The sequence below is a fragment of the Atheta coriaria genome, unplaced genomic scaffold, assembly GCF_025399875.1.
Source record: "Atheta coriaria isolate IRGN ID8LTWV9N9 unplaced genomic scaffold, Caltech_Dcor_3.1 hic_scaffold_16_pilon, whole genome shotgun sequence".
In the NCBI taxonomy this organism is placed as follows: domain Eukaryota; kingdom Metazoa; phylum Arthropoda; class Insecta; order Coleoptera; family Staphylinidae; genus Dalotia; species Dalotia coriaria.
In genome coordinates this window covers 376,884-401,150 of record NW_027045458.1, presented here as the reverse complement: position 1 = coordinate 401,150, position 24,267 = coordinate 376,884, and the positions used below count along the sequence as shown (strand labels likewise).

General features: G+C 39.8%; 3 protein-coding genes across 11 annotated transcripts in view; 1 reads left to right on the top strand and 2 right to left on the bottom strand.

Annotated features, from left to right (window-relative positions):
- The first annotated feature begins 5 nt into the window (after positions 1-5).
- Positions 6-24,267, top strand: part of LOC135802339 (serine/threonine-protein kinase tricornered) — a 39,859-nt gene continuing 15,597 nt past the window's right edge. For 2 of the 9 annotated variants that reach the window (XM_065315905.1, XM_065315903.1), the window contains exons 1-2: positions 6-126; positions 4,194-4,310. In XM_065315905.1, the coding sequence (XP_065171977.1) occupies positions 21-126; positions 4,194-4,310 (223 nt within the window). In that variant the 5' untranslated portion in view covers positions 6-20. The other 7 variants (XM_065315912.1, XM_065315911.1, XM_065315908.1 and 4 more) reach the window with 5 other exon arrangements.
- Positions 154-1,139, bottom strand: LOC135802342 (adhesive plaque matrix protein 2-like). Its single transcript, XM_065315915.1, has 4 exons — positions 977-1,139; positions 611-757; positions 429-557; positions 154-329 (listed from the first exon to the last, which is right to left on the bottom strand). Exons 1-4 carry the CDS (start codon positions 1,011-1,013, stop codon positions 265-267), a joined length of 378 nt encoding a protein of 125 aa, XP_065171987.1. The 5' UTR covers positions 1,014-1,139; the 3' UTR covers positions 154-264.
- Positions 1,285-2,440, bottom strand: LOC135802341 (transcription initiation factor TFIID subunit 11-like). Its single transcript, XM_065315914.1, has 3 exons — positions 2,283-2,440; positions 1,717-2,132; positions 1,285-1,653 (listed from the first exon to the last, which is right to left on the bottom strand). The coding sequence occupies exons 2-3, from the start codon at positions 2,115-2,117 to the stop codon at positions 1,329-1,331; spliced, it is 726 nt and encodes a 241-aa protein (XP_065171986.1). The 5' UTR covers positions 2,118-2,132; positions 2,283-2,440; the 3' UTR covers positions 1,285-1,328.

The window sequence follows — 24,267 nt, the reverse complement described above, 5'->3', positions numbered from 1 at the left end:
TAGAGAATACTCTGTCAAAAATGGTGTTGGATGAGTTTTGCGTGCGCATCATGGCGGAGGGATTCATCATTAACAAGAATCATCGTTATGAAGACTGGCAGGAACGCATTCATCTTCTATGTAATGGTAAGTCACACGTTTACTATCCGTTAATTAATTCGCTATAAACGGTTTATTCGTATTTACAATGCTATGCATGTACGTAAGTATATTCTTATCGCTAAGCGCTGGAGTGCGTAGATCTTTGGTTGTGGTCGCGTCGGTTCATATCACAATGCACTCGTACGGGAAGATGTCGTGCCGGCCGGCTGACCCTCCCTTCGGGCATGCTGCGCAACAAAATCATTAGAAGGTTATCGTAAAGTGCGCGGCGTTATCGAGACGTTTTTTTTGTGGGCCGACAAGAATTACTATGGCGGCCATCTTACCTCGATTGCATCGGCCACCGAAATAACCCGTGCCTTCGCATCTGCACTTGTAGCCGGGCGATTGACTCACTTGTATGCACGAGCCGCCATGCAGGCATGGATTCGGTGAACATCCGTTGGATTTTTTACCTTTTAAAACATCAGTCAAAAATGTGTAACAAAATGGTGGTCATTTAATGTACCTCGCAACGCCTTGGTACATTCTTCGAAAGTTTCATATCGATAGTCGGTGTTGCAGCCGAAGTCGTCGCACGCACACCGGCCATTGTTTATCCGACATCCCCGACGGCGTTGGTGCGGCTCGCAACTGTAGCACAAGTGTAAGCACACTAAAATTACATAAAACATTAATTACATTTTCAAGGATTGCTTATCTCGATGTTACATTTCCGCGATTACTGCAACATGCACTTTGATAGTTCACTCATGTTTTGATAACATTTCCGGTTTATTTGTGCATTAGAACCGTGTTAATATTTGAAGTTTTTAACTTTCTTTCAAACGCAAACAAAGAAATGTTGTGTGTATATTTTTTGTGAATAACTTACCAACGAAAAACAAGAGAAGCACGGCGATGGCACGCATATTGCACTTGTTCCTTGCCAGGCTTCAAACAAAAACACTCCGCCGTTGCGGCAGTACGCAAAGTTTGATCACAATGATCACAATGGTCGGTCGGCGAGCTGTGCGCTAGGCCGAGCAGCGGACGTTGGGCGATAAGGAGCAGTCGTTGCCCCCTATTATCCCATATCCCACTCCGTATCGCGACGCGGTCTTCTCGCTCTTCTCTCTTTTCGGCATTAGGCGCTCCCGGCCTGCGCTGATAACGCCATTTATCCACAAAATAATACGCGTGTTAGAGATGCATTTGTGCTTTTGCATTTATTACTATTTCATACATTAGACTTTAAAATTATTCTTAGTGTACATGCGCCCGTTCGGAATGCCGCCCATCAGTCGCATCCTCCTTATCGCCTCGCGTAAATGCTTCGGTTGTAGTGGGCCAGTCTTCTCCCCTTGCTCCTCCATGACATCCAGCGCTTCTTCGACCACTTCGCCCACGAATACTTTTGCTATGCCTGCCATGGCAATGACGACATTTTGTGAGACTGAACAACCCGTGATGGTTTGCATGAGACGTTTTATTGCTGCTTTTGGAAATGCTGCTCTTCTGTACATTTCATATCTGTCTAGTTGGTCTTCAGTAAAATTTGAAACCAAAACCCTTGAAAATAGAAACAAATTATATTAAAAAATGTAAGGTTTAGTGAAATATTTAATAACATACTGCATTTTTTCTCTTTCTTCTTCCTCTAATTCTTTCTTTGACTTTTGGTCTTTTTTGCTTGGTGAACTTCCTCCAGCTTTCTGTGTGATTGACTCCACTGATGTGTCCAAGTTACTTAAGTCTAACTGTGTCATTATATCGGAATGTTCCTCCTTGATTTCAGGCCTTATTTCCTCTGAGAAACTAGTATTCATATCTGATGTGCTTCCACTGTCATCCTTGTGTTCTGTTTCTTGTTTTAACATGTTTTCTTCAATTGCAAGTGCTGCATCCCTAGAGTCTTCATCATAATTGTCAGAATCAGAGTTGGTGCTGTTTAAATCATATTTCAATTGATCCAGGGCTTTATCATGCGACTCCGACTCTTCTGATGTTTCCATTTTGATTAAGATATTATCCATTGTAAATAGTTGTGTCTAAATAAAAAACAAAAATGTTATGCTTTAAGTTTTACGCTACTTGTTAGTTGGGTCTTAGTGTGGATGAGGGCAGCACCTTACGGTTGGTTATTTCTGTTATTTAGGTTAGATGTTATTAATATGCAGTTTTCGGTGCATTCTACTCACATTTCTGCTGGCGATTGAGTAATAATGCGTTGAGTGTACGGCGCAATCAGCTTCCGCACGGTAATTGCATTATTTTCCTATATTTTGTCTATAAAACTAGTGAGTTGTTTAGTGGAGCAACAACACTTTTACGCCACAAACACAAAATGATAATTGTGAAGAAATATTACTAAAGAAGTTAATAACTTATTGAAATAAATGGCTGGAATAAGTTAATACCAATCAAAATAGTAGTTATTTGAGTGTGTGGTAGTTTTTGCTTTTGAATTTACGTCTTTTGTTTTTGTACGATTAAGTTGGCAACGCTTTACTCCCTAATCTCTTGTAACTGAAGTGGCTACTTGTGGTAACACTGCTGGTATAGTTGCGTAGTTGACGCATTGGCCGCTCGAGCTGTTGGCGTCGTTGGCGGCGCACGTTCGCGACTGGTTCGCAGTCAATATATCACGTTGAGCACGGTTTTGACAATAATCTGTTTATCGCATCCGCGAGCAATGACGAAAAAATCGCGTCGCTGCTGATCACCGCGTCCCGTGCAACGGCGAGAGCATTCGGACGCGCGCGCGATATCTCTGCCTCCGGAACGAGAGTGAAAAAATACGAAAAGTTAACCTGCCCACTGTAGTGCCTCCGAGAGCTTGCGCGGCCACGATCCCGACACCCCCGGATAATACTCTTTGCAACCCGCTGGACATCGGTCGCGACGATGGTATTCTAAAGTAAACCATAACGCACCACATTCCAGAGCGCTCCCTCCCGCCGTTCGGCGTTCTTGGACCCCGTGTGGCTGGTGCCAAAAACAGTAAACACTTGTGGGTGTAAATAAATCGTAAGTGTGAACTTGATTTCGATTGATTTGCACACACTGGCTCCGGTCGCGTTGTTATTGTTAATTGAATTATTTGCGAAACGACCCGACGCACGGACTGGCGAGCGAGCTGGCACACGTTGATGCATTATCAACCGATTCCTACGAATCACGCTGGTTCAGGCGAGTTGTAGTTGTGTCTGCAGCAGCAGAGAGTAGCGTGTGTGCATTTTGCGATCTTAGAGAACGCGAATCAAAACAAAAGCGAGTTGCGATTGCCCTGCATTCCTGTGCGCTCTGAGCTTTTGCTGCTTTTCTGCGTAAGTACCAGAACAATTGGTCATCTGAGACATATGTAATCGGTGTAAATGTTTACATTCATGTAGGATTCTCTCGTTTTTGTTGATAATTTAATTCACGCGATTATGGCGTATACAGTTAGTCATTGTTCGGCTGTCAGTCGTAGTTTGCCCATCAGCTGTTTCCACTTCCTCGTATTCGGGGAAAATTTTCACAAATTATTTCATGCGTAGCCAGCTGTTTTCTGGGAATTTAAAATATGTGCTATTGTCGAGTGAATTCCAGTGAAAAAAAAAATAAAGCAAATACATATGTGTAGCTGTTGCGGCTTTTGTGTTCATCCACGAATTGCTCGTTTAGTGACCTCGGCGTTATCTAATTAACGATATACGCCGTTTGCCGCAGGAATTGACCATTGCTCGTTACTGTTACTTGGCTGCTGATAATTGCTTTGTATGTTTAGTTAGGAAATGTCACTTGCAAACACGAGTCCAACATCGTGACGTCACGAAATATGAAACAGCGCCATCTGTTTGTAGATATTTATTTTTTTGTTACTGCAAGATTGTTTTTCGCTCGCGCCTGCTGCCCACGCTCCATTTTTATGTCTTGTTATTGTGTTTACCGTTAGTTAGGTTAGCGAGATGTTTTACTTGAATTAAAATAAAAGCATTTTGCGTTGATTCTTAAATTATGTATGTATGATAAAATTTTAATTCAAATCGAACGGGTTATTTTTGGGGGGTGTTGGACAAGTGTGTGGATAAAAATCTAAATTCTGTTCGTGTCTGCTTGCGTTTTAGGTATCGCCGTAGAGCGTTTCAAGGGGGAGGCTGAACACATTGAATGGGGCTGCATTTGCCCCATTTTCATTGCACTGGCTCCAACTTCAACCACGATTACCCCGCTAAATTCAGAAGGTTAGTGCCCATGGCTGTTTTTTTATTTTGTTTTTTAGCACTTTGCGTGACGCACATTGCGCGTCAATGCAGTGACACGCGTTGGTGTGTGCTGCGACGTCAGCGGCGGCCAACCCTTCTTTTTGCTCGGTGCATTCTAATTATGGGCATTAACGGTTTGTCCGCATGAACTGCCACGGATAATGCGCCCACCGTCATCGTAGATATCGTCACTACGTGGACGGAATCGGCGCGGCGCATCAATTAGAGACGCGAACAATCGCGATTCAATGCGCGCACAACTTCCGATGTTTTCGTTTTCGACGCGTTTAACGCGTTTTATCGATTTGACTGTGGGATTAAGGGTAGTAAATGAATGACAAATGCGCAGCAGTTTTAAAACTCCAACTTGTCTTCATTAGTGCGATAATTTATTCTTGTATTCAGTAGTTTTACTTTTTTTCCTTTCCTTGAGTTGAAGTTACTTGTTTCACAATTTATTTTCTCGTGAGATTATCTTATCTAAGTGTTTTTAAATGTTTAGACAAATTAACACTGCACGTTTCGGTAGTTGACTTCCTCAGCAGGCTGAGATAAGGCTCTGCATTTTGTCATTTGTTGACTAATGCACGTGTGTGTTGCATCATTGAGTGTATTATTGCTGCAACACTTTCGTGTTCTCTTGCGCGCTTTGTGACTGAGTGCGCTATCGTGCACGGCTTGTTAATTCGTCGTTTGGATGCCGGCCGCGAGCGCAGAGTATTAGTGAAATGAAGAGCCTTTAACCTTAATTACACCTCGTAAGCGTATGTATATGCGCTGAGTTTATTTAACTTCTGATCCTTGTTCCGCGTTGAAGACGCGGCGATGACGTCGCCGGTTGTCATCGGCGATGGCGCGTTACTCATCGCGGTGCCATCTTCGGTACTTTGAAACGAGCGAGGCGGGAAAAGCGCGCGCGCCAGCGTCCAACGGAATCGCTTTTTATCGACTCTTGAACGGGTCAATAGACATTAAATTGCACGCAGCTGTTTTGTGCGCACATGTGTGTTTCGTTAAAAATTTGATTTTACTGTAATTTCAAATTACAAGGTGACTTTGCTGGGTGTATAGTACTAAAAAATTGTTTAAATATTTATTAGAGTTATTTTGCAAGTACGTTGACGTCAGTTTGTAGGATATTATAAGCATTCATATAATTATTAACACATTTATGTTGTAAATTACTGGAAATTGGTGGATTTCAGAAATTGTTTTTCCGAAATTGTGAAATTTTCCAGTTTGACGTAAGTTTTTTCCACTCGCGGCCATTTTGATTATTAGATACGCCAAAGTTTGCCATTGTACACGTGTTTTTATGCCACCCACCGCTATATTATATCTACGTGTAGTTTTTAATTAATTAATTAATTAAGAAGGCAAATTGGGCGCATAGCGCTTTTGTCGTTGTTGTTTTATTTTTTTTTGTTCACTTCTTGTGCGCATCTTTGTGTGACTTATGTTCACTTCCGGGATGTGGAGTGAATGTCTATACGATGAGCACTCACGAGAGCGCGACAAACAACAAGGAAGTTTTGCAGAGGATGAAAACTAAAAAATACTACTCCATTCGTTGTTAATGTTTTTTGTGTGTTTATCAAAGTGATGGTGCTTCTCGTCGTCGTCATCATTGTGAAACCTGTAGCAATAAACAATAAGATTGTGTACATTGTGCCGGCGCAATGACGTCAGTCGATGGGGGGCTTCGATTGGTGCGCGTTGCTTTGTTGCATTGCGTTCGTGCGCACGTAAGTGCAGTCTGTACCGACACTCTGACACGACTTTGACCTATATAACTGCGGAATTGAAGAGTCTTTAGCGCACGCACACAAACCCACACATATATATAACGAACTTGTGGAGCGATATTACGACACGCGCGTTGCTTTGTTGTCTAGTTTCTATACGCGTCGAATTAAACAAAACACAAGACGCACTTTGTTTACGCTCGAAACTAGTTTTTATTGCGTTACAAGCGTAGCAATTTTATTTGCGACATCAGCGACGCGTTTTACGAGGAACGTAACAGCAGGATGCAAATTGTTTGCTTTGATTTATATTTTTCACGTGAATTGAAATACGAACCGATGGCAAAAATAAATCTGGGATACGACGTTAGCGAATAGTTTCGGAAGGTTTTGAAAATGTTCTAGGCAATTATCTGTGTTCATTGTGTATGAACTACAAGGAGGTACTTACGTACCATTTATACAGTCGAACAGTTTCGATAACTATTTCGATTTACTATCGCGATTAACGATTACAGCGAGCAACAAAGTAGTGGAGATGGTTTTAGCGCAAAGTACCAAACTTTGGGTTTGACTAAACCGCAGCAACATCCTTTATTATCCTCGGCCGGAAGAGCAACACCATAATGACTCCTCTCCGTAAACACGCACGCAATGCACGGGGAAACTTGTGATTTGTTTACTCGTTTCCTACGAAAGTATTTCCTATTTCCGTTTTCCTCCTCGCAGACGCAGTCTGCCGATGCTGATTTTGACCTTTTGGTGAGTTTGTAATACCGTTGTTGGCCTTCGCGGCACTGATCGTAAACTTTTTCGCAAAGAGGACAAAACACCACTTACATTTGATGCACGGAGAGTCTATGAGAGACGTGAGTGTAATGAAAGAAGTAATGGAGGATGTCGCGACGTGTCTGCGCGTGTATGAGTGTGGTGTTGTCATTCACTCGTATCGATTTACCATGAAATTGTTAGTATGCTGGTGCGGCGCGGGCGAGGGCAATTTTCCCTAGGATAAGCGGGATATCGTGAAATCGTCGAGAGATGCTTTCTTGTTTATATTCTTGCCTAGACGCGCACGTCGCGCTGCTGCGTTTTAGGGGATGAAGTTGTGCGTGATGTCGACGGCCTCTTCACAAGTCGACAAATTTGTGATTATTTTTTCCAGTTTAAAATTTATGATGCTGTAGTCAGTTTACGTTTAATTTTACTTCAGCTCTTAAATTTCTGGGATTTTATGTGCGACGTATGGAAAAATGAGAATTATAGAAGCATTAGCGTTGGTTGCACTGCTGCTGTGGCGTATGTCGCAGGATGAAATTATAACGGCGTCGGGTGACGTTGGCTTTTAACGGTTAGGGGCTTCATTGTTTCATGAATGGCGACAAAACTTGTAGACGCTAATGCGCTTTTTTGCGCCGGTGCATGTCAAGTAGAACTTTTTTACGCTGTGGGTATGTGTATGATTTATTTCAAAAATTTCCGCTTCTTGAACTAACCGTATGCTAGTAGGTATGTACTATAGCATAACTAAAATATTTATGTGTGATATATTTTGCACTTTTTTATCGAGGCGGTTGACGTGCACGTAAAATCGGCTAATAATTGCGAGGGCGAAGTTTACGGAGCACATCGGACCAGTGAGTAAACATGCTGGTAATTAATTAGGATTTTACGTGTATGTAGGTGCTTTTTGTTTGTTTATGGTTGTCGTGACAACGTAGTTTTGATAAAGATTGAATTGAGCAAATAATAACACAGATATTGACCCGAAGTAATTTGCTTTCATTTCAAGAACATGTTATCCATAATTGTTTTATCGATATATTCTATATACTGGGAGAGAAAAGAGTAATCTAGTGGCCTGCGATTGTTTTGTTGGACGACGAGGCACGATTGAGACGTTTGCTCGCGTGAGATGTCATTTTTTCTTCGGGCGACCCGCAAATAGTGGTGGGGTGGCGAGAAATTGGAAAGTTCCAAGTTTCCAATTCCAGGTGGTTTTAGGCGTTGGCGTTGTGTACGAAATTATAGAGGATACCTCCATATTGGTTATGGTTGTTGATAAAAGTATTTTTGGACACAAATTGTACTAAATAATTTCTACTTGACTTTATTAATTTCCGTTTCTTTGGCATAACGAGCATTGTGCATGCTGTGCATCCATAAAAATGAACGAAACCATTAATTACACTCGTTCTTTTAGCCTTCTGCCTTTGCCAAGTTGGCTGAAGATGATGCATATGCATATAATTGATTACATTGCGATTGCAAATTGAAGTTGGAGCTTTTGCGCTGATCGATTTGTTCAACAGAGAGAAAAGTCTGGCACCACTAGCGCGCTTAAATGTGCCTCGCTTTCGTTTATAAATAGACTTTCGATATTCCAGAGTTCAGGGCGGCAACGCACGCCAAGCCACACTGCGCCTCCCCCGATCATCTAATGTGTGTGGGTGTAGTTGATGTTCTTGTTTCTTTTTTTTTTTTCATAAATAAATTTCATCGATTTCTACGTCAACGACGAGTCTTTAATGACTGTTTAATCAATTCGCTTCGTATTTGCATTTAAAGTTGCCTAGATTACGAATTTATAAAACTTCTGCTTGGTTTGGTGTAATTTGTTTAAATTTTAGTATAATTACCAAGCGCTGGAACGAAACAAAGCGGACGTGTAGTTAACTTTTGTGGTATATTACTTGAAACTTTAGATTAGTGTTAAAAGTTGTACGTTTTTTGTGTTTTGTTGTTAAGTGCGAGCAATTTTTAGCATTGCCACACTCGATGCGCACGGCAAAGACACGGCCTAATGATCATTACGGTTATTTTGAATAAGCGGCAGTTCCGCGACGCGGCGTCGGTAACGACATTGGCGAACAGACAGACAGATGGACGGACAGTCGATGTCCTGCTCGTAGACGAATTGAAAACTTTGCTACGCTGAGAAAATTTCAACTTTGCAATGTGCGAGTAGGATCAATGTCGTCTGACCCTTCGGCAACTTTATTGGATTCAATTGTATTTTACTTTATTATTTTCTCTGTACTTTTTGCCTCGCTAGACTCACACTTTCTTTTGTAGACTTTTTGCACATCTTTTTGTTTTATCTGGCTTCTTTCGCTTGTTTTCTTGTTTTACTGTAATTTTTTGTTCGTTTTCTGCATTGTATTTCTCATCGACATTGAATATTTGCGAGTGAAACTTTCTTTGTGCGCTATTCCTTATCCGACAAGGTTAAAAAGAAGAACGCTAGGTGGATGCTAAGTACGCTAAAAATAATTATCATTCATTGTCTTGTTTTTGGGCACGCGGCATTGTCTGAGATGCAAATTAAATGCTAAAAATAGATGTTAATCATCTTCGGAAAGCAGTCATTAAGGACATTTAAGCTTATACTTCTCCGTTTTTGTGTTTCCAATGACTAAAATAGATTGGAATCTTCTTGGTACACGAGAATAAAATTATAATTTGAGTAATGGAAACATTACAATGATGCAAAATCGATACGAATGGGCAATTACGCTTCGTCGGTGGAGAAATTTCAATTAGGCTACGCCGATTCGATCACGAGCCGCACGCTGCACACGATTTCCGCGCGCGCGCGCCTTCGACATTTGTTCGAAATTCATTTGTACCTACTTTGCTCGTCGTAGATAACTGTCGCAAATTCCGGCGGTGCATTGAATTTCTACGTCTGCATAGGAATGGCAAGGATGCGAATCTAGCGGAAGGAGAGGATTTGCCCGGCGCGGAATTGCGGATGTAATTTGCCCTCGTTCGGCACACAAGATACGGAGGTACAATAAAAAGCGCTTGATTAATGTCGTATTCTGACTGTTGCTCATTTTATATAAGGTATATCGAATGACAAGGCAAATATCTGTTGAAAAATTTATATTTTTGCACCACGAGATGTTGTTTGTGCCGTCTGTTTCAATTTTGTATGTAAAGAAGTCTGGACACAGGACACAAGATACACACACACACCTTATATTGCGGTTTTTCTTCTACTTTCACCCTCTGGCTATGAGAGTGCCTCTGCTACAGCAGGCATAAAACCGTCAATCGATATATTTTAATAAAACATCGAACGTTGGTGGATGCGCCGGGCATTTCTTCTCGTTTGCGGTGAATGTGTGCGTTGAGGGTGGCATATTCTAGTGGGACTACCTGCACGTGCACGTGTGATGTAGTCCGGAGAATCTAGTCTGTAGACCTGCGTGGGATGGTGGCACTTCCGCTTTGTCAACGCAACGCTGTGTATTGCTGCGCTATTTTGAGGACAATATACACATCTATAGCTTATACTCGCCCACGCACACATGCAAATATACCGAGGCGATATTTTTGCGACGTTTTAATACTCTACGAAGGGTTTAATGTCTTGTTTATGTTGGGGAAAGTACATCGTCATTACGTACACTCAATGGCTTGACTTGTTTTAAGGACTGAAAACGTTGGAAAGATAGCGAAATTATGTGCGCACGATTATCACTGCCAAATATTTGGGTTATTTTTACTTCATTCACGCTCAAAACTGGCGAATTTACAAATTTACATTCTGCGTGTTTTATGTTTCATTGAATAGTTGCGTTGTAGTTCTTTCTACACGTTATTTTTGTTAGTTTTTGTTTTGTTTCTTTTAATTTATAGGTCTCACGTTATCATGCGTGTTTTTTTTACGTTTGTGACATTTACTCCAACATGACACATTTATGCCCACATTTGTAACAATAAGAACGTTTTTCTTAATAAAAACATAAATTACTCAGCAAGGCAACAATTCACTGTGCGATACAATGTGATATAATGCGTTTGTATTTCTCTCCAATGAAAAGGAAAAAATTGTTTCGTTTTACCTTGCTCTAGTGGCTTGAATTTAATATGTGTTTTTTATTTTGTTTCAGGTGAGTTTCGACTTTTGCTACCACTTTATTCATGAATTCCAAGTTTGGTGCACGCTGTAACAAGGTATTTTAAATTTTCATTCATTATTTGATCGAATAATAGCTGCTCGTGAATAATGTGAATGTATAATTATCGTAACGTATGTTGACACGACAATGCTATTCAATTTGGTTTTGTCCTTGGCTCATCGTCGACGGTTGCGAATGGAGTTATTAAACGTAATGTATTTCCATGTAACGAGTGTTGTCGAAAAGAAAGTTACGGGTTATAAATATAACTCTTGGCGTTGGTTTACAGTTTAGGAAACACTTGGTATTTGCGTGTGATTGTTTATGTAGGATTTATTTTTTGCTGCGTTTGCGAATTCATTGTTCACGAATAGTGAACATTCGAGTCGCTATTTAATAATAATACAGCGTAATATAACTAAAACAGTAGTGGAACGCTACCGTGTGCAAAGTAATAATTTTCCATCTAGTGGCACTGCTTTTCCGCGTGTTTTCTCTACGCAGACATAACACGCTTTAATTTTGTACCGCACTTGAATATATAAAGTAAAATATGGAAATGTTTTCACTTGTGCAAAATTGCATATTGCGTTTCAAAGTTTTCTTTACATTTCATTAATAGTAATTTATTTGTGAGTTTAAAAAATAATAAATGTGCGGAATATATATTCCGGTTAAAAAATTATATACAGGAAATTATTATTTTTTAAATTCGGTTGACTTTTTTCAATTGGTAAAGAGAATATCATTAATATAAAACAAAAATAAATGTCGTTTCATAATGTATTTGGTGATTAAATGCTCGTTTGAAAACTGGAAAGCTTGAAGCAAGTGCACAGAGATGGTTACCTTTGATTTCGGCAACAAATTTGGCAATTAGAATTCTTCGGCCTTGCAGATGTTCAAAGGTCCGCTTCAACGTTTTCTTGTATTCACCCGCTTGCAACAGTTGCCTGAATCTGTCTGGCATCGCTTTCGGCCCGTCTGTAGTTGTAGTAGAGTTGTTATTATCTGTCTACCTGTGCGGGCCCTAAAGATTTGAGAGAGCAGCCTAGCAGTTCGGCGTGTTGCTGTTCGAAAACAAACTTTGGCTAGCATACCAGCGTGCAACATTGCACGTTGCACATTGCTGCCGGCGTACACAACAATAGACCCCAACCCAACAATCGCGTTTTCGCAGAAATTGCACGATGGACAAGATTCATTCAAGTTTATTATTTAACGCTGCGTGCCTAGGGTTTTTCCATCGCGCGCTGAATTTACGATGAGTTGTAATTTGGTTCAATTCATAAATATTTATGGTGTGCAGCAGCTGGACGCTTAGAGTATTCCGAATATTTATATTAAATATTTAAAGATTTCCGAAAACGAATCAACTCGAAGTTCAAACGGCGGTGTTAACTGCATTGGAAACATTGTAGTCGCGTAATAAAACTGAAAATTTTATTGCGTTTTTCTGTGTTTCTGCGCCTTTTTATGCCGTTCTTTAAGTACTCGGACATTTTACGTTTGCGTACATCGATCGCAATCGTAGATGGCTTGTGTGCGATGTATTTGGCACGGCCATCGAAATGAAAAACGCTTGTTTCGCCCGTTTCGTAGCGATTCCAGTTTGACTAGCTGCAAAGACGTTAAAATCAATGTGCGTGCCATATAAAGTTGTGCGCGATCGCAGAACTAGAAAAGTATTGGATCTCTGTCGAGTCTCCGAGACGCGTACACGAATTGAGAGTTGCGTAACGGAACTATCGATCAACATTGCACGCGAATTGCTGGCGCGCCACGCGTTTTCCCATGGAGACAACGCGAAAAGTTACAATTACCACGCATTATCGCGCGCTGCTGACGTGCGAATGATTTTCGCAAATATTTTCCAAACTGTCGGCAAATAGAAGTTTTAATTTTAGTTTGCGCATATTTAATGAGATGAGTTGCTTGATGAAAATTGTACGCGAAAAAATACGCGCTGCCGCTGAGCGAGATGACGTTAATGTATGGGCGCAAATTTTTTGGCTTGAAAAGTGCTCCACACTTGCGTTGCAGACTATTAATAAGCCATTAATATCGGGAAGTAATTTGCGTCGTTGGTTGTAAAACAAAGTTTAATTTGGAAATGTTTGAAGTTTTCTTCAAATAAAAATCTAAAGTCACACCGATTCAATTTGAGTGTTGGATGTAAAATAGAATAATTTGTTCTTGCAGTTAGCACGCATGAACGCGCAGGAACGAAACGTTAATGACGCCCGAGCTGTTTATCGACACATTGCTATAATTATTTTCACCTTCGGAATTAACACACGCGTGAACTGTTAAAGTTCGCACTTTTTCTTTCGTAATTAAGCGAAAATTCAAAAATAAATTTTCAAGGCTGCGCGGAAAATTGGTGATGTGTTGTGTTTTGGTTCTTTATGAATTATTGCGTTAATAATAAAATGTGTATATTGCGAATTGCGATATATGCGGACGATTTTAGAAAGTGCGAAAGAGCGTGCTGCGCACGCCACTCCACTTTGTGTGTTGCGTCGACGTCGTCGTCGTCGTCGTCGTTGGTTTGGTCTGGTTGTTGGTGGGTTCGGTACCGCTAGCCCACCGCCGGTTTGCGCTTTGCGCTCTGCCGTCAGTCGGCGTTTTCGTTCTCGTTCGCGCACCTCGCGCAAACACACTGCGCGCGGTCGTTCACAACTAAGTGGTGCGGAGGCGCAACAGGTGATTCCGTTTGTAGCTCTCCTACATCTTCACGGTTCTACACAATACTCGTGGGTGACGTGAGAATTTAAATTCAACAGATAAATCGATCGATTATATTGTATAATCTGTTTGTGTGCTTTTGTATTTCGCGTGTGGTAAAGTTTGATTTTATTTCTTGTACACGCGGGGTGGTTAACAGTTGAAGAAGGATATATTTTTACCTACTATGTGATAGTGGCTTTGGATGTCACCGTATAGTCGCTACCGGCCGTTGCCCGGCTCGGAGGGGCCCACGCAGATTCTGCAGACGCCACCGCCCGCATGCCGGCCGCCGGCGAGTGGCGGCGGTGGAGGCGGAGGCGGTGGCGCATCGCCCACCACGGCTTGTAGGTTTCTCAGGTGGATTGCTAAACTCAGCCCGCAGCCGGTTAACAAGCAAGGCATTGGTAAGCAAAAAAATTATTTTAAATAAATATTACAATAGCTGTTCCTTCTGCGCGTATCAAATAATTTACACTAACATTTTAATGTGTAATGTGTAATCAGCGAGTGCAGTGAATGCGTGAGTTGTATGAATAGGTTTCCACAGCTGCCTTCCTGTCGTGTTTTCAAAATGGGTTGAAAAGTGTGTGCGCTTGCAGCTTGTTTCGAAATTGTTTGCCGTGTAGAAGTTCCCTTTGAGTTCGTTGTTCCAATTTCGAGTTTTTTTTTTGTTGTTTTCTCCGTGTCTGCGACAAATTACACAACGCGCTGTACGCGCAGTGTATAAACATGAATATGTATTGTAAGATATAACTGCAGTGCCTTACTACACATTCAGGTGATAAGCGCACGCATTAAACAAACAAAAAACACATTTTTTCCGAAATTGTGCAAGCAGGAATTTTTCATTTTTTGAAGGTCTATTAAAATTATTATTAGAGTGAATAATTTAAACTTAGCACCCGATGCTTTACGACTTGCTAAAAGTAGAAGAATCGCAATTGTTACGAACTGTTTGAAACCGAAATAATTAATATTATTATGTGCGCTCATAAAACTATATACTATTACTTTAACGATTGCCGCACGTAACATTTGTTTATTTCGTCGTTTATTGCATACATTAAACCGTACGCACAATGAACGCGCATAGAGGAAATAATAAATTAACTGATAAGAGAGAGTAAATCCTGCCAGAACGTGGAAGTTGCAGCCGCAATGTTTACTGTTATACATAGTTACGTATTATATGTTTGTCTTCATCATCTCTTTGACATTAAATCAACGATGTACTAAAATTTTTATATTTCAATTACAGCTGTGTGTACTTTGGTTGCTTGTCAATTATTTCGATTTTAATTAGAGTTGAAGTGGTGAAACACAGTTTTAAGTTTGTTTGCTTCGTAATTAATGTCCTTTGCTGCTGGTTGCATCTGCACATCACAATCAGATGGCGAATTTAAAATTAAATTAAACTTGCGTCAGACTTGGCAATTAATTCCACTTGAACTTGCGTCACTTGCGCCCGTCTCTTGGACACTGTACACTGCGCTAACTTGGTTTCTATTAATCATAAACGACAAAATGACACGCGACACGAGCTGAATGTGCATATATAGAAGAACCTTCGTTTTACATTTTTAAGCTGACATATAATTTATTTATTTCGCTTTGGACGATTTCATGTTGTATAACCAGCTTATAGTTGTGGAAATGAAATCATAATCATAATCAGACGTGTGGGCGATGTGCTCTTTACTTTTTTAGTTGTATTAGATTTAACTCTAGGTCAACGTTTTTATTTGTGTCGATTCTGCGATTAAATGAATAATTTTCATCTAGTTTATCGAGATTTTACCAAGGTTTCTGGTTTTAATATCAATCTCATTTTTACAACTCCCTTGGACTTTTTTTGCGCTACGTTTTGAGAGACGTTTATATTATTTCTTGTATGCTGTGCGCTGCTGTTAGATCGATACGTGAAGAAGGAGCACTGAAGGACTTCGTGTTTTGGGGGTATAAAATCTACGCCGTGCGCTGTGTGTAGAAACGACGTTGTAAATCTTTCGTGCGGTAATCGGTGTGGAAAAAGCTGCTCGAACGTAGATTTCTACATTGCGGGGCGGAATGGAGAGTTACGGGATTTTCAACCCGAAAATATACCGAATTTAGGCAAGCAAGCGCTAAACGCTTGATTGTCGTGTAAATCGCTTTGAAAAGAAACATTTAAAAGAAAATATCATTGGCAATAATAATTCTGCTAGGAAATATCATACCACATCGTGATGCAACGATAAAAACCGAACAGTTTTACGTGCCTGACATAAAACGGCAATGAAATCAGCGCGTGTTGTGCGCTGAAACATGAAACGCAAACGCGAAAAAAACGAAAAAGCACAAGAAAATTGTAATTAACCTAATTCTATGCACGGAATCGAATACGGCAATGCATACGATTCATAATTTCATTCTTTTTTCACATACAATTATATTTTAGAATGAATAAAGAAAAAAAAAGAATGTCGATTTAATTAGTATGATTAAAGTAGCAGCGACTGTTTTCTACGCGAAAGGAAATCAGCATGATAAATGGTCAACTTTGTACGAGTGGAAAATTAAATAAATGACGCGGTATAGTAATTATTTATGCTCTAGTGAGGAAAACGTGTGCGCACTAGTGTTTATTTGATTTCAAGCATTTGAGATGCATTTTTATCTCGTCGGAGCAATAAAGCTGCTCTTTCGCTTCATCTCGTTCGGAGCGTTTAAGTATTACGCAATCGATTACATTTCAAGATGAAATGCGCGAAGAAATTGACGCAATCGACGCGTGCACAAATTGCGCCGAAGAAAATTTAAACATTTTGCGCTGTTTACACACGTCGCGGTTTATTGCTGATGGTGCAATCGTTATGCAGTTTTATTCATGATAATATTTACTCTAGGAAACGTATAAAAATTAAATGTTTTTAACTAGAAACTATAATTTTTGTTGATATTATTTTTTTTTGTAGTATGTTTTGAGTCTATAAACGTGACTGCGTGAATAAATTGATAATGTAAATTTAAACCGGCATATCACGCCGAAATCGAAAGTTTATTTTTTCGGTTTGTCGCCGTTCTCGCCGAATGATTCGACTCGACTAGACATTGTTACCTGTGAATTGTTAATTGCTGCCTATCGGTCGAATCGCCGGTATCAGCACGACGAGGCGTAGTTGTTTGCGCTTGTCAGTTTTTTTTTCGATTTTAGTGTGTTGCGCATTCAGTCAAGGTGGGCCAGAGTAGCATTTCCTACTTGACCTTAATATTTTAGTTATTCACGAATTACACATATTTTTAGGACTTTGTATAGTATAGTATATATCGTGTTGTTGTTTTTGTGTTAACTTTATTATTTGCGTGTTCTGTGCGGCAACGCAACTCCGTCTTAATTTTTCAAGTCACACGAAAGTGTTTCACAAATCATGCAAATCATCATGCGAAACTTCAAGGCTTTTTTATTTTCATCATGCTCCTGTTTGCGAACGCGTGTTTACGACCAAAGAAAAAGCGTTTGGTGGTGCATACTCCTCGAAATACTCTTAAAATGCCCAACACGGATGTATTGCGTTTCTGGAACATTTAACGGATTTATGAGCGATTTGCGAATTTATGAGCACTATGCCCGCTTGGCATTTGCGAGCATGGAACTTAAGCTTTACGAGGCTAGCAATTAAAAATGACCGTACATCAAATTTCATTCAATTCGTGAAATTAAATCAATTCCATTGTGCTTTTACATTTTTTTTCCATTCACCGCGTGCGGCACTAGTATTGTACCTAATAATTGAGCACAAAGCATTTATTTCGTTGAGTTTAATTGATATATGGCTTCCTATTGTGCGTACTACGCGCCCGTTTTCGTACGCATGTACGCCGATTGACAATTAACGAATTAAATGCGCGTTTATTTTGGCGAAGACAACAAGCTATAATAAGACAATTTGCTTGTTTTGACTTGACCATTATGTGTGTGTGGTTTTTTATTGCTGCTTTCGACTTCATGCGCCATTTGTGGGTGGTGTACACTTAGTGTTCATTAAAGCAAGCAAATAATCTACTTACAACATTACTCTGACCAATATGATATATTGTAATAGTGAAACATTGTGTTTCTATTACACACGTACACTGACCTGCGTTTTTAAACATTTTTATTTTCAAGTCCTTGACTTCAATACATAACAAAAACAAAGATTATTTTTTCTTGTAAAACGAATCCGCACGTCAACAATTTGCTAATTTCTTTGTCTAAATCCTCGCTTAATTTATGTGTTTACACATGTCTCTTGTGATATATTTTTTCTCTTGCAATGACGCCATCCAGCAATAAAACCACCTCCTCGTCATTGCCGCGCGTGTTAATTGTTTTGTCTATTGGCAGCTGCTTTTTGCGCAACTCATGTGCTCTGCAATTAACGTTTTAGCTTTTTTTGTGCGCGCGGTGTCTAATTTGATTTGATTGTGCGCTGAACGCAGCACATTGCTGATTATTCAGCTGCAACACGTGCAATTACCACAGCGTACAATGTAAAATGTTGTGGTCTTTTGCACCTTGAGAGTGTAATTACTCTTGTGAATAACTTGCGTAAGTTTATTGCACTTTCACTAGATGGACGGCGATACCACCCGCCATTACTACTTTTGAAATTTTTCGGTGAATGTCAACTAAAATTATTGTTGTGTGTAATATTTTTGGTGTTTTTACTCGACCCAAAACCTAGTGCCAAATAAGAAAAATTTAACATTTAAATGAGCACCAGATGAATAGCGTAGCATGAAAAAATCTTGAACACGGTCGTGGTGTCTGGTCGTAACTTGTTATATAAGTAATTAAGTAATCTTGCGTCTGCGCAGCGGTGGCCGAAATGTGTTTCTAATGTTACAAAATGCTAATGGTTTCTCGAGTGTTTCGAACAGTATCGAGCAATATTTGTTGCCGCTCTGCAGACAGGAAAAGAACTTTCACACTGTTTTGAGAAATTTCCTCCTTTGGCGCGTTTTGCCTTTTTTACAAACACGTTTTGTGCGTGTTTTATGCGATACTCTCACTTTTTATTTCGCGTTGAAAATGTTGAATTTGTAGAGTATATCATCATTGGTGGTATGATTTTAATTGTTTGCAAGCAAGGAAACACCTGTGATGTCCGTGTAGTTGCAAAATTCTTTATTACTCATTAGAGCCGTTATGAAATGAAACTTCTTCGTGCGCACCGTTGCGGACTTTTCTGCTGATGGCATTGATGCTTGGAATCGTGTGCCATGTGCCAGCTGACGCGCGTCTTGGACGTTTCTGTACGCAATCTTTTCCAGTCGTGTACGAAATACAAATGAGTGCTACTCTTGCTACTGAATAGTTTGGAGCGTTGAAAGTGTTGGCAGTACTGAGGAAGCTCTCTGTGGCCAGTTTAACGTTTTGTGTTATTTTGCTATTGCTACTCATGGCACTTGTGCTCGTTTTGATTGTGCGATTGTGCAATGATCAAACATGCGCCGCGCGCGCGCTAATAATGTCGCTTGTAATTAAAAAGAAAATAACTGACCGTTTAGCGCGGATGTTTTCTTGTGTTCCGCGCACATCTTTATATTTTATTATTTGTCGAGGTTTTAGCACTGACGGGCACTGACTTTGAACGCTAGACGAGATTAGGTCAGCGACTTTTCCCTTTCTTGCTGTGGTCGTTTCAAAGTCGTCAAGTTGCGCTGTGCTGCTTCTTGCCGGCTTGTTAGGAGAGTTGTCGATGCGGTGAAATGCCGCCGTTGGCTTTACTGGAGAATCGCACACACTTGTGAATGTTACAACACCGGACAAGACCAAAAGAAGTGGCACTTAACGCCATGCTACTGTTGTTGTTGTCGACGTTGTTCTTGCTAGGAAAACCACTCTACGCAAATCCGATGGAAATGTTCATCAAAGCGACTTTCTTCCTTTCTGCAATTTATATTACCTAAACTAAAAAATAGTTAAATAACTTGTGTGGCGTTATTATTCGCATAAATCATGTTCAAAGGTTGGTGTAGCCTATAATCGACGTAATTGTATTTTAATTACTCGGAACGGAAATTTTTACGTTTAAAAAAAAGCGCCATAAAACTTTCACCCACACACTGCGAACGTATATTTGTCTTGTTCTTGTCGCGCTGCTGTCTATCATTTTATAATGTGGTATTGTTTGTGGGTTTTGGAAAACCTGCTTGTTTTTTGTTTGTTTGTCGCTATTTTTGTGCGCTCATAAATTATATTCGACTTATCATTCTAATCGTTGTCTTACTTTTATTGTTTCAGGTAAGCGAACGGGACATTTTTGTATGAACAGGATGTTGGCAAATGACAAATTAGTCTCGACATGTGAGTAGTAAAAAAACAAATAAAACAAATGCGGAATTTTGTTACACAAAGGCAACAATTTCCTTATTGATGTTCCTTATTTGATGTTAATTTCCATGATGTTCTAAATATTAAAACCACGTTTAAATTTTTACGCGTTTGTAGAAATTTAAGTAATGTTTAACTTGCTTTGTTATTAGCGAAACATGTTTTATTTGATTGAAGGAATCTAGTAATTATTTGAATTTCTACTATTGCTGCCAGTCTATCATTGGCTTTGAAAGCTCATTTGATGCGCGGCCAATTAATAAATTTGATGTCGCGCCGCGCTCGACAACACATTGTTTAAAACGCGTCCCACTCGTTTATCGCGCGATCGTTAATCTCTGCTCAATTCGTGTTTAAAGGCCAAACGCGTATGATGCACGACATACGCACTTGATTTTCCTACCGCAGTGGCGCGCAGGCCTTCAACTTTGTTTGGCGTATTTATATGGGGCTTGGATTCGCGTTGCATTTGCTTTCATCTGCTCAATTCGCTTCCTTATTAAACTATTTTGTTCCGCGGCGCATCAATTTGATTAAAATACGCGTGTGGATGTGCTGATGTTTTGTTTTCACATGTGGGAGGCTAACGTGTGATTACACGTAGATACCTACATGTATTGTGAATGTATCGATTTCGGATGCGGGTGTTTCTTTCATATGATGGTTTTGTGGGCAAGGTCAGTGGTGCGCCAACGTTTTAATAAAATATTGCGTACCACGCGGCACGGAAGCCAAGCTGCCTTATAACGCAGCGCGGCGACCGTCGGCAATTGGAATTGATTAAAGTTTTAGTTTTCGTTTTCCCTTTCTCTTTGAGCTGCAAAGCAAGCTTGAGGCAAGTGGTGAGGTGGTCCCAGACGCATGTCGTCTAACTGCCCATTAAAGGGTTTGAATTATGCATTGAGGTCAAATGTGTTTGTACCTCGGATACATTATTGGACGCAGTTTAAAAATAAAATTTTGACCAAAACGCATAAATAGAATTTAAAATAAAAAATATTTTCAGGTAGCTGTGTAGAATAGTGATGACGTGATTAGTTTATGCTTTGGAGAAATTACACGAATCAATTAACAAGCGGCGTTACTCGTGCGCTACGCGCCCGCCATTGCAAGACATACTTCACATGTCATGCGTTCGTGAATTGTTTGAACTCGAAAGCGCGCTGCACGCCGGAATGCATAAATTATTTGTGCATTATTACGTACGCTATTTACTGTTATAATGAGTGGCGCGCCGCACTGCACCGCGATGTACAAGTGCGATTCCCTCGACGCGCATCTCTAAGAAGACAGACGTCATTAAATATTATTACTATTAGCTTAAAGACGTCTGATAATAGCCACTATACGTAACTAGACTATGTTTGATTTGTGTTTCTACGAAGTGAAATTATAATTAATCTCTAGGATATTCGCTATATTTTAACCAGTTGGGATTTACTGAAAAGTGCTAATGTAAACGTTATAGTTTTTGCTCTCGTTGGCTCAAAATGTAAGACACTGGTGCAATTAACGGTATACCAGGAAGCTGTTATGAATATTTATATTTTATACTCAAACATTAAATTAAGTGCTGATATTATCACGGTTATAACATAAATTTATTTCGAAAAATGTTTGAAAAATTTATATTTATTTGTCTATTGACCAGGAAACGAGTTTCTTTCATTCGTTTTATCGCTGCGAATAAAACTTTGATGAACTGGCTTAATTATTTATTTTACGGTCGTCATTAGGTGTCAAAATGTGTCTGGTTTACAATTTACTTAACAAGTCCACATTCTCGTTCGGAATTAGTTTTGATTCAACATAAAATTAAGTTGAAAAAGCAGGAACTAGCTGTTCTTTTGTGTCTGCTGACAGTGTTTGGTGTGTTGTGTGATGAACTAGTTTGGCACGAAACTACCGTTTTCTCAATGGTGCTCATTACGCACGCCGCGCGATTCCTGAATAATTTCCGAGTGTTTCCACCACCGCTGGGCGCTCGCTCTGGTGGCGGTGTAAATCAAAAAATGCATGGATGCATTTGAGGTAATGTGGGTAATCCAGTTTGTATGTCATTTTGTGCGGTAAGCGGTTTTCAACTGTCCGATTTATGTTTCTTTGTTTGCGCAGATATGCCATAAATATGTGTGGGAAATTGTGTCGGATTGGCTGGAGAGAAATGCTGCGCCTCTCGGTGCGGCATGGTGTTGTGTTGTGTGGTCGAGGGGCCGGGATAATCGAATTAAATCTTTGGCGTGTCACATGTTGCGAATTTAATCCAACGCGTTCGAAATGCTAACGGACGCGCGCTCACAAATGTATAAAGCATGTAATCAATTTTTATTTATTTACGGCGCGTACATTTTTCAAATTTTTCTCTTTTTTCTTTGTCTAAATTTATTAAAATACGTTGACATGTTGACCCAAAAATATTATTTGCAAGCAGCACATTTGCGTCAATATCAATTACTTGCGTTAGAGTAGAATTTCATGTAGTCGGGTTTTTCTTTAACTTCCTGCGTGCGAAACAAAGCATTGGATTCATCCGAACACAGGATGAGAAGGCCATCGCGACACACTCTCAATGCTAGCGAATGACGGTATCTATTAGACGTTTTATTTTTCCTGCGTTTTGTTGGCTCAGTTGGCCGGTTTTCCACGCTTTTCGACGTTAATCACACGTTGACAAGAAAACCCTTTCATTGTGTCTACTTTTACTTCCTCAAAGTTAATTGCAAGTTAATTAAAACATTTCATAAGTAATTATTTCATGTAGGAAGTTGTTAAGTAGTTATATTGGTATTAGGTATCATTTGTCAGTTAACAAAATATATTACTGTGAGTGTAATGTGCGTAATGGTCAGTCGGGTAATAAATGAGATTATTTTTCGTATTTATTGTGCTCGCCGCGTGTGCAGGAACTAGGAAACGCTAGGCAAAGACCAATACCGCTTTTGACCCAGATACGAAATTCACGATACGCCGCTATTCGCGTCTTGCTGCCGCGAGTATTTAGCTTTACCGCTCGCTAGATATGTGAAATGAGTTGGTTTCTTAAAGTTGATTGGTTTTTCTTGGTTTGCCGCGGGTGTTTGTAGGCAAAATTTTTATTAATTTCATGTTTACGTATTGCTAGGCAGTTATGTCTAGTCTATTGCTTGTTGTGTGCAATTGCGATGCATGTTTGAAAGAAAAACAAACCTGCGCGAGCGCGATATTTTCGTCGTCTCTAAATTTATTTTCGGTCAAGCGAAGCGCTAAAAATACATTGAAACGCGTGCGGTGCAGTGCACACGCCGGGCATTGCAATAATATTTACGACCCGCTCGTCTCTGGTCACTTCAAAGTGACCAAACCGCGGTACCGCGAAGGAAGATGCATTTTATGCTCCGTAATTTTTGCTCTATATGCTCTAGTTTTGCATCCAAATTAAACATTTTGAATTACAGCTGTAAATCATACATTTGCATTTCGTAGGACTTTTAATATTGCTGCACCTACATGATTCCGGACACGAATAGTTTTCGAATAATTACGCGAAAACTATTTGTAATTCTATGATTATTTCTTCAAAAATTGTTTTTTAATAAAATTCTGCAATTAATTGTGATGAAATTTTATTCATCAAAGTGTTAAATTAATTTTTCTGTTTGACTCATCAACAAGTATTTTTAGATAGATTGATGTATAATTAAACACTAAATAAGATTATAACGAAACTTTACAAGAAAACCATTTCAATTTCAAGCAATCTGCTATTTACAACAACAATAATCACCTAATGCTGGCGCAACTATAGTTCGCTTGGTAAACGAATTTCCGTTAGACTGGAACATGCACACGAAATTATGTACGATCGATTGGCTATTGCGAAATTGTTTCATTTGTCGATTATGTTGGCGAAGAGCGCCAAGACGATTCGCAATTGAATGCGCAATGAATCGTGAAAAACACGCCGAGAGCTGTGCTGTTTCTGATTGCAATCGATTCACTATCGATGGAAATTCATGGGAAACCTGCGAGATAAACTGTACAATCGAGTATTAAAGTGTCAATGACTTGATTAAACCTAATCGATTTATTGTTTATCCTGTTATCCTATCTAAATAATATCGTGTTGATATAGTCGCGGCGCGCTCATGCGATTATGATAAGATGAATGCCAAATCTTGAATCATGCAAAGACAACGTGACTATATTTTGTGTTC

Bases quoted from the DNA above. Each gene is read 5' to 3' on its own strand.
- LOC135802342 (XM_065315915.1), bottom strand. From the start codon at position 1,013: ATGCGTGCCATCGCCGTGCTTCTCTTGTTTTTCGTTG. The intron at 558-610 runs GTACATTAAATG...ATGTTTTAAAAG, and splicing joins ATGTACCAAGGCGTTGCGAG to GTAAAAAATCCAACGGATGT. The intron at 330-428 runs GTAAGATGGCCG...TTTGTTGCGCAG, and splicing joins CGGTGGCCGATGCAATCGAG to CATGCCCGAAGGGAGGGTCA.
- LOC135802341 (XM_065315914.1), bottom strand. From the start codon at position 2,117: ATGGATAATATCTTAATCAAAATGGAAACATCAGAAGAGTCGGAGTCG. The intron at 1,654-1,716 runs GTATGTTATTAA...TCTATTTTCAAG, and splicing joins GAAGAAAGAGAAAAAATGCA to GGTTTTGGTTTCAAATTTTA.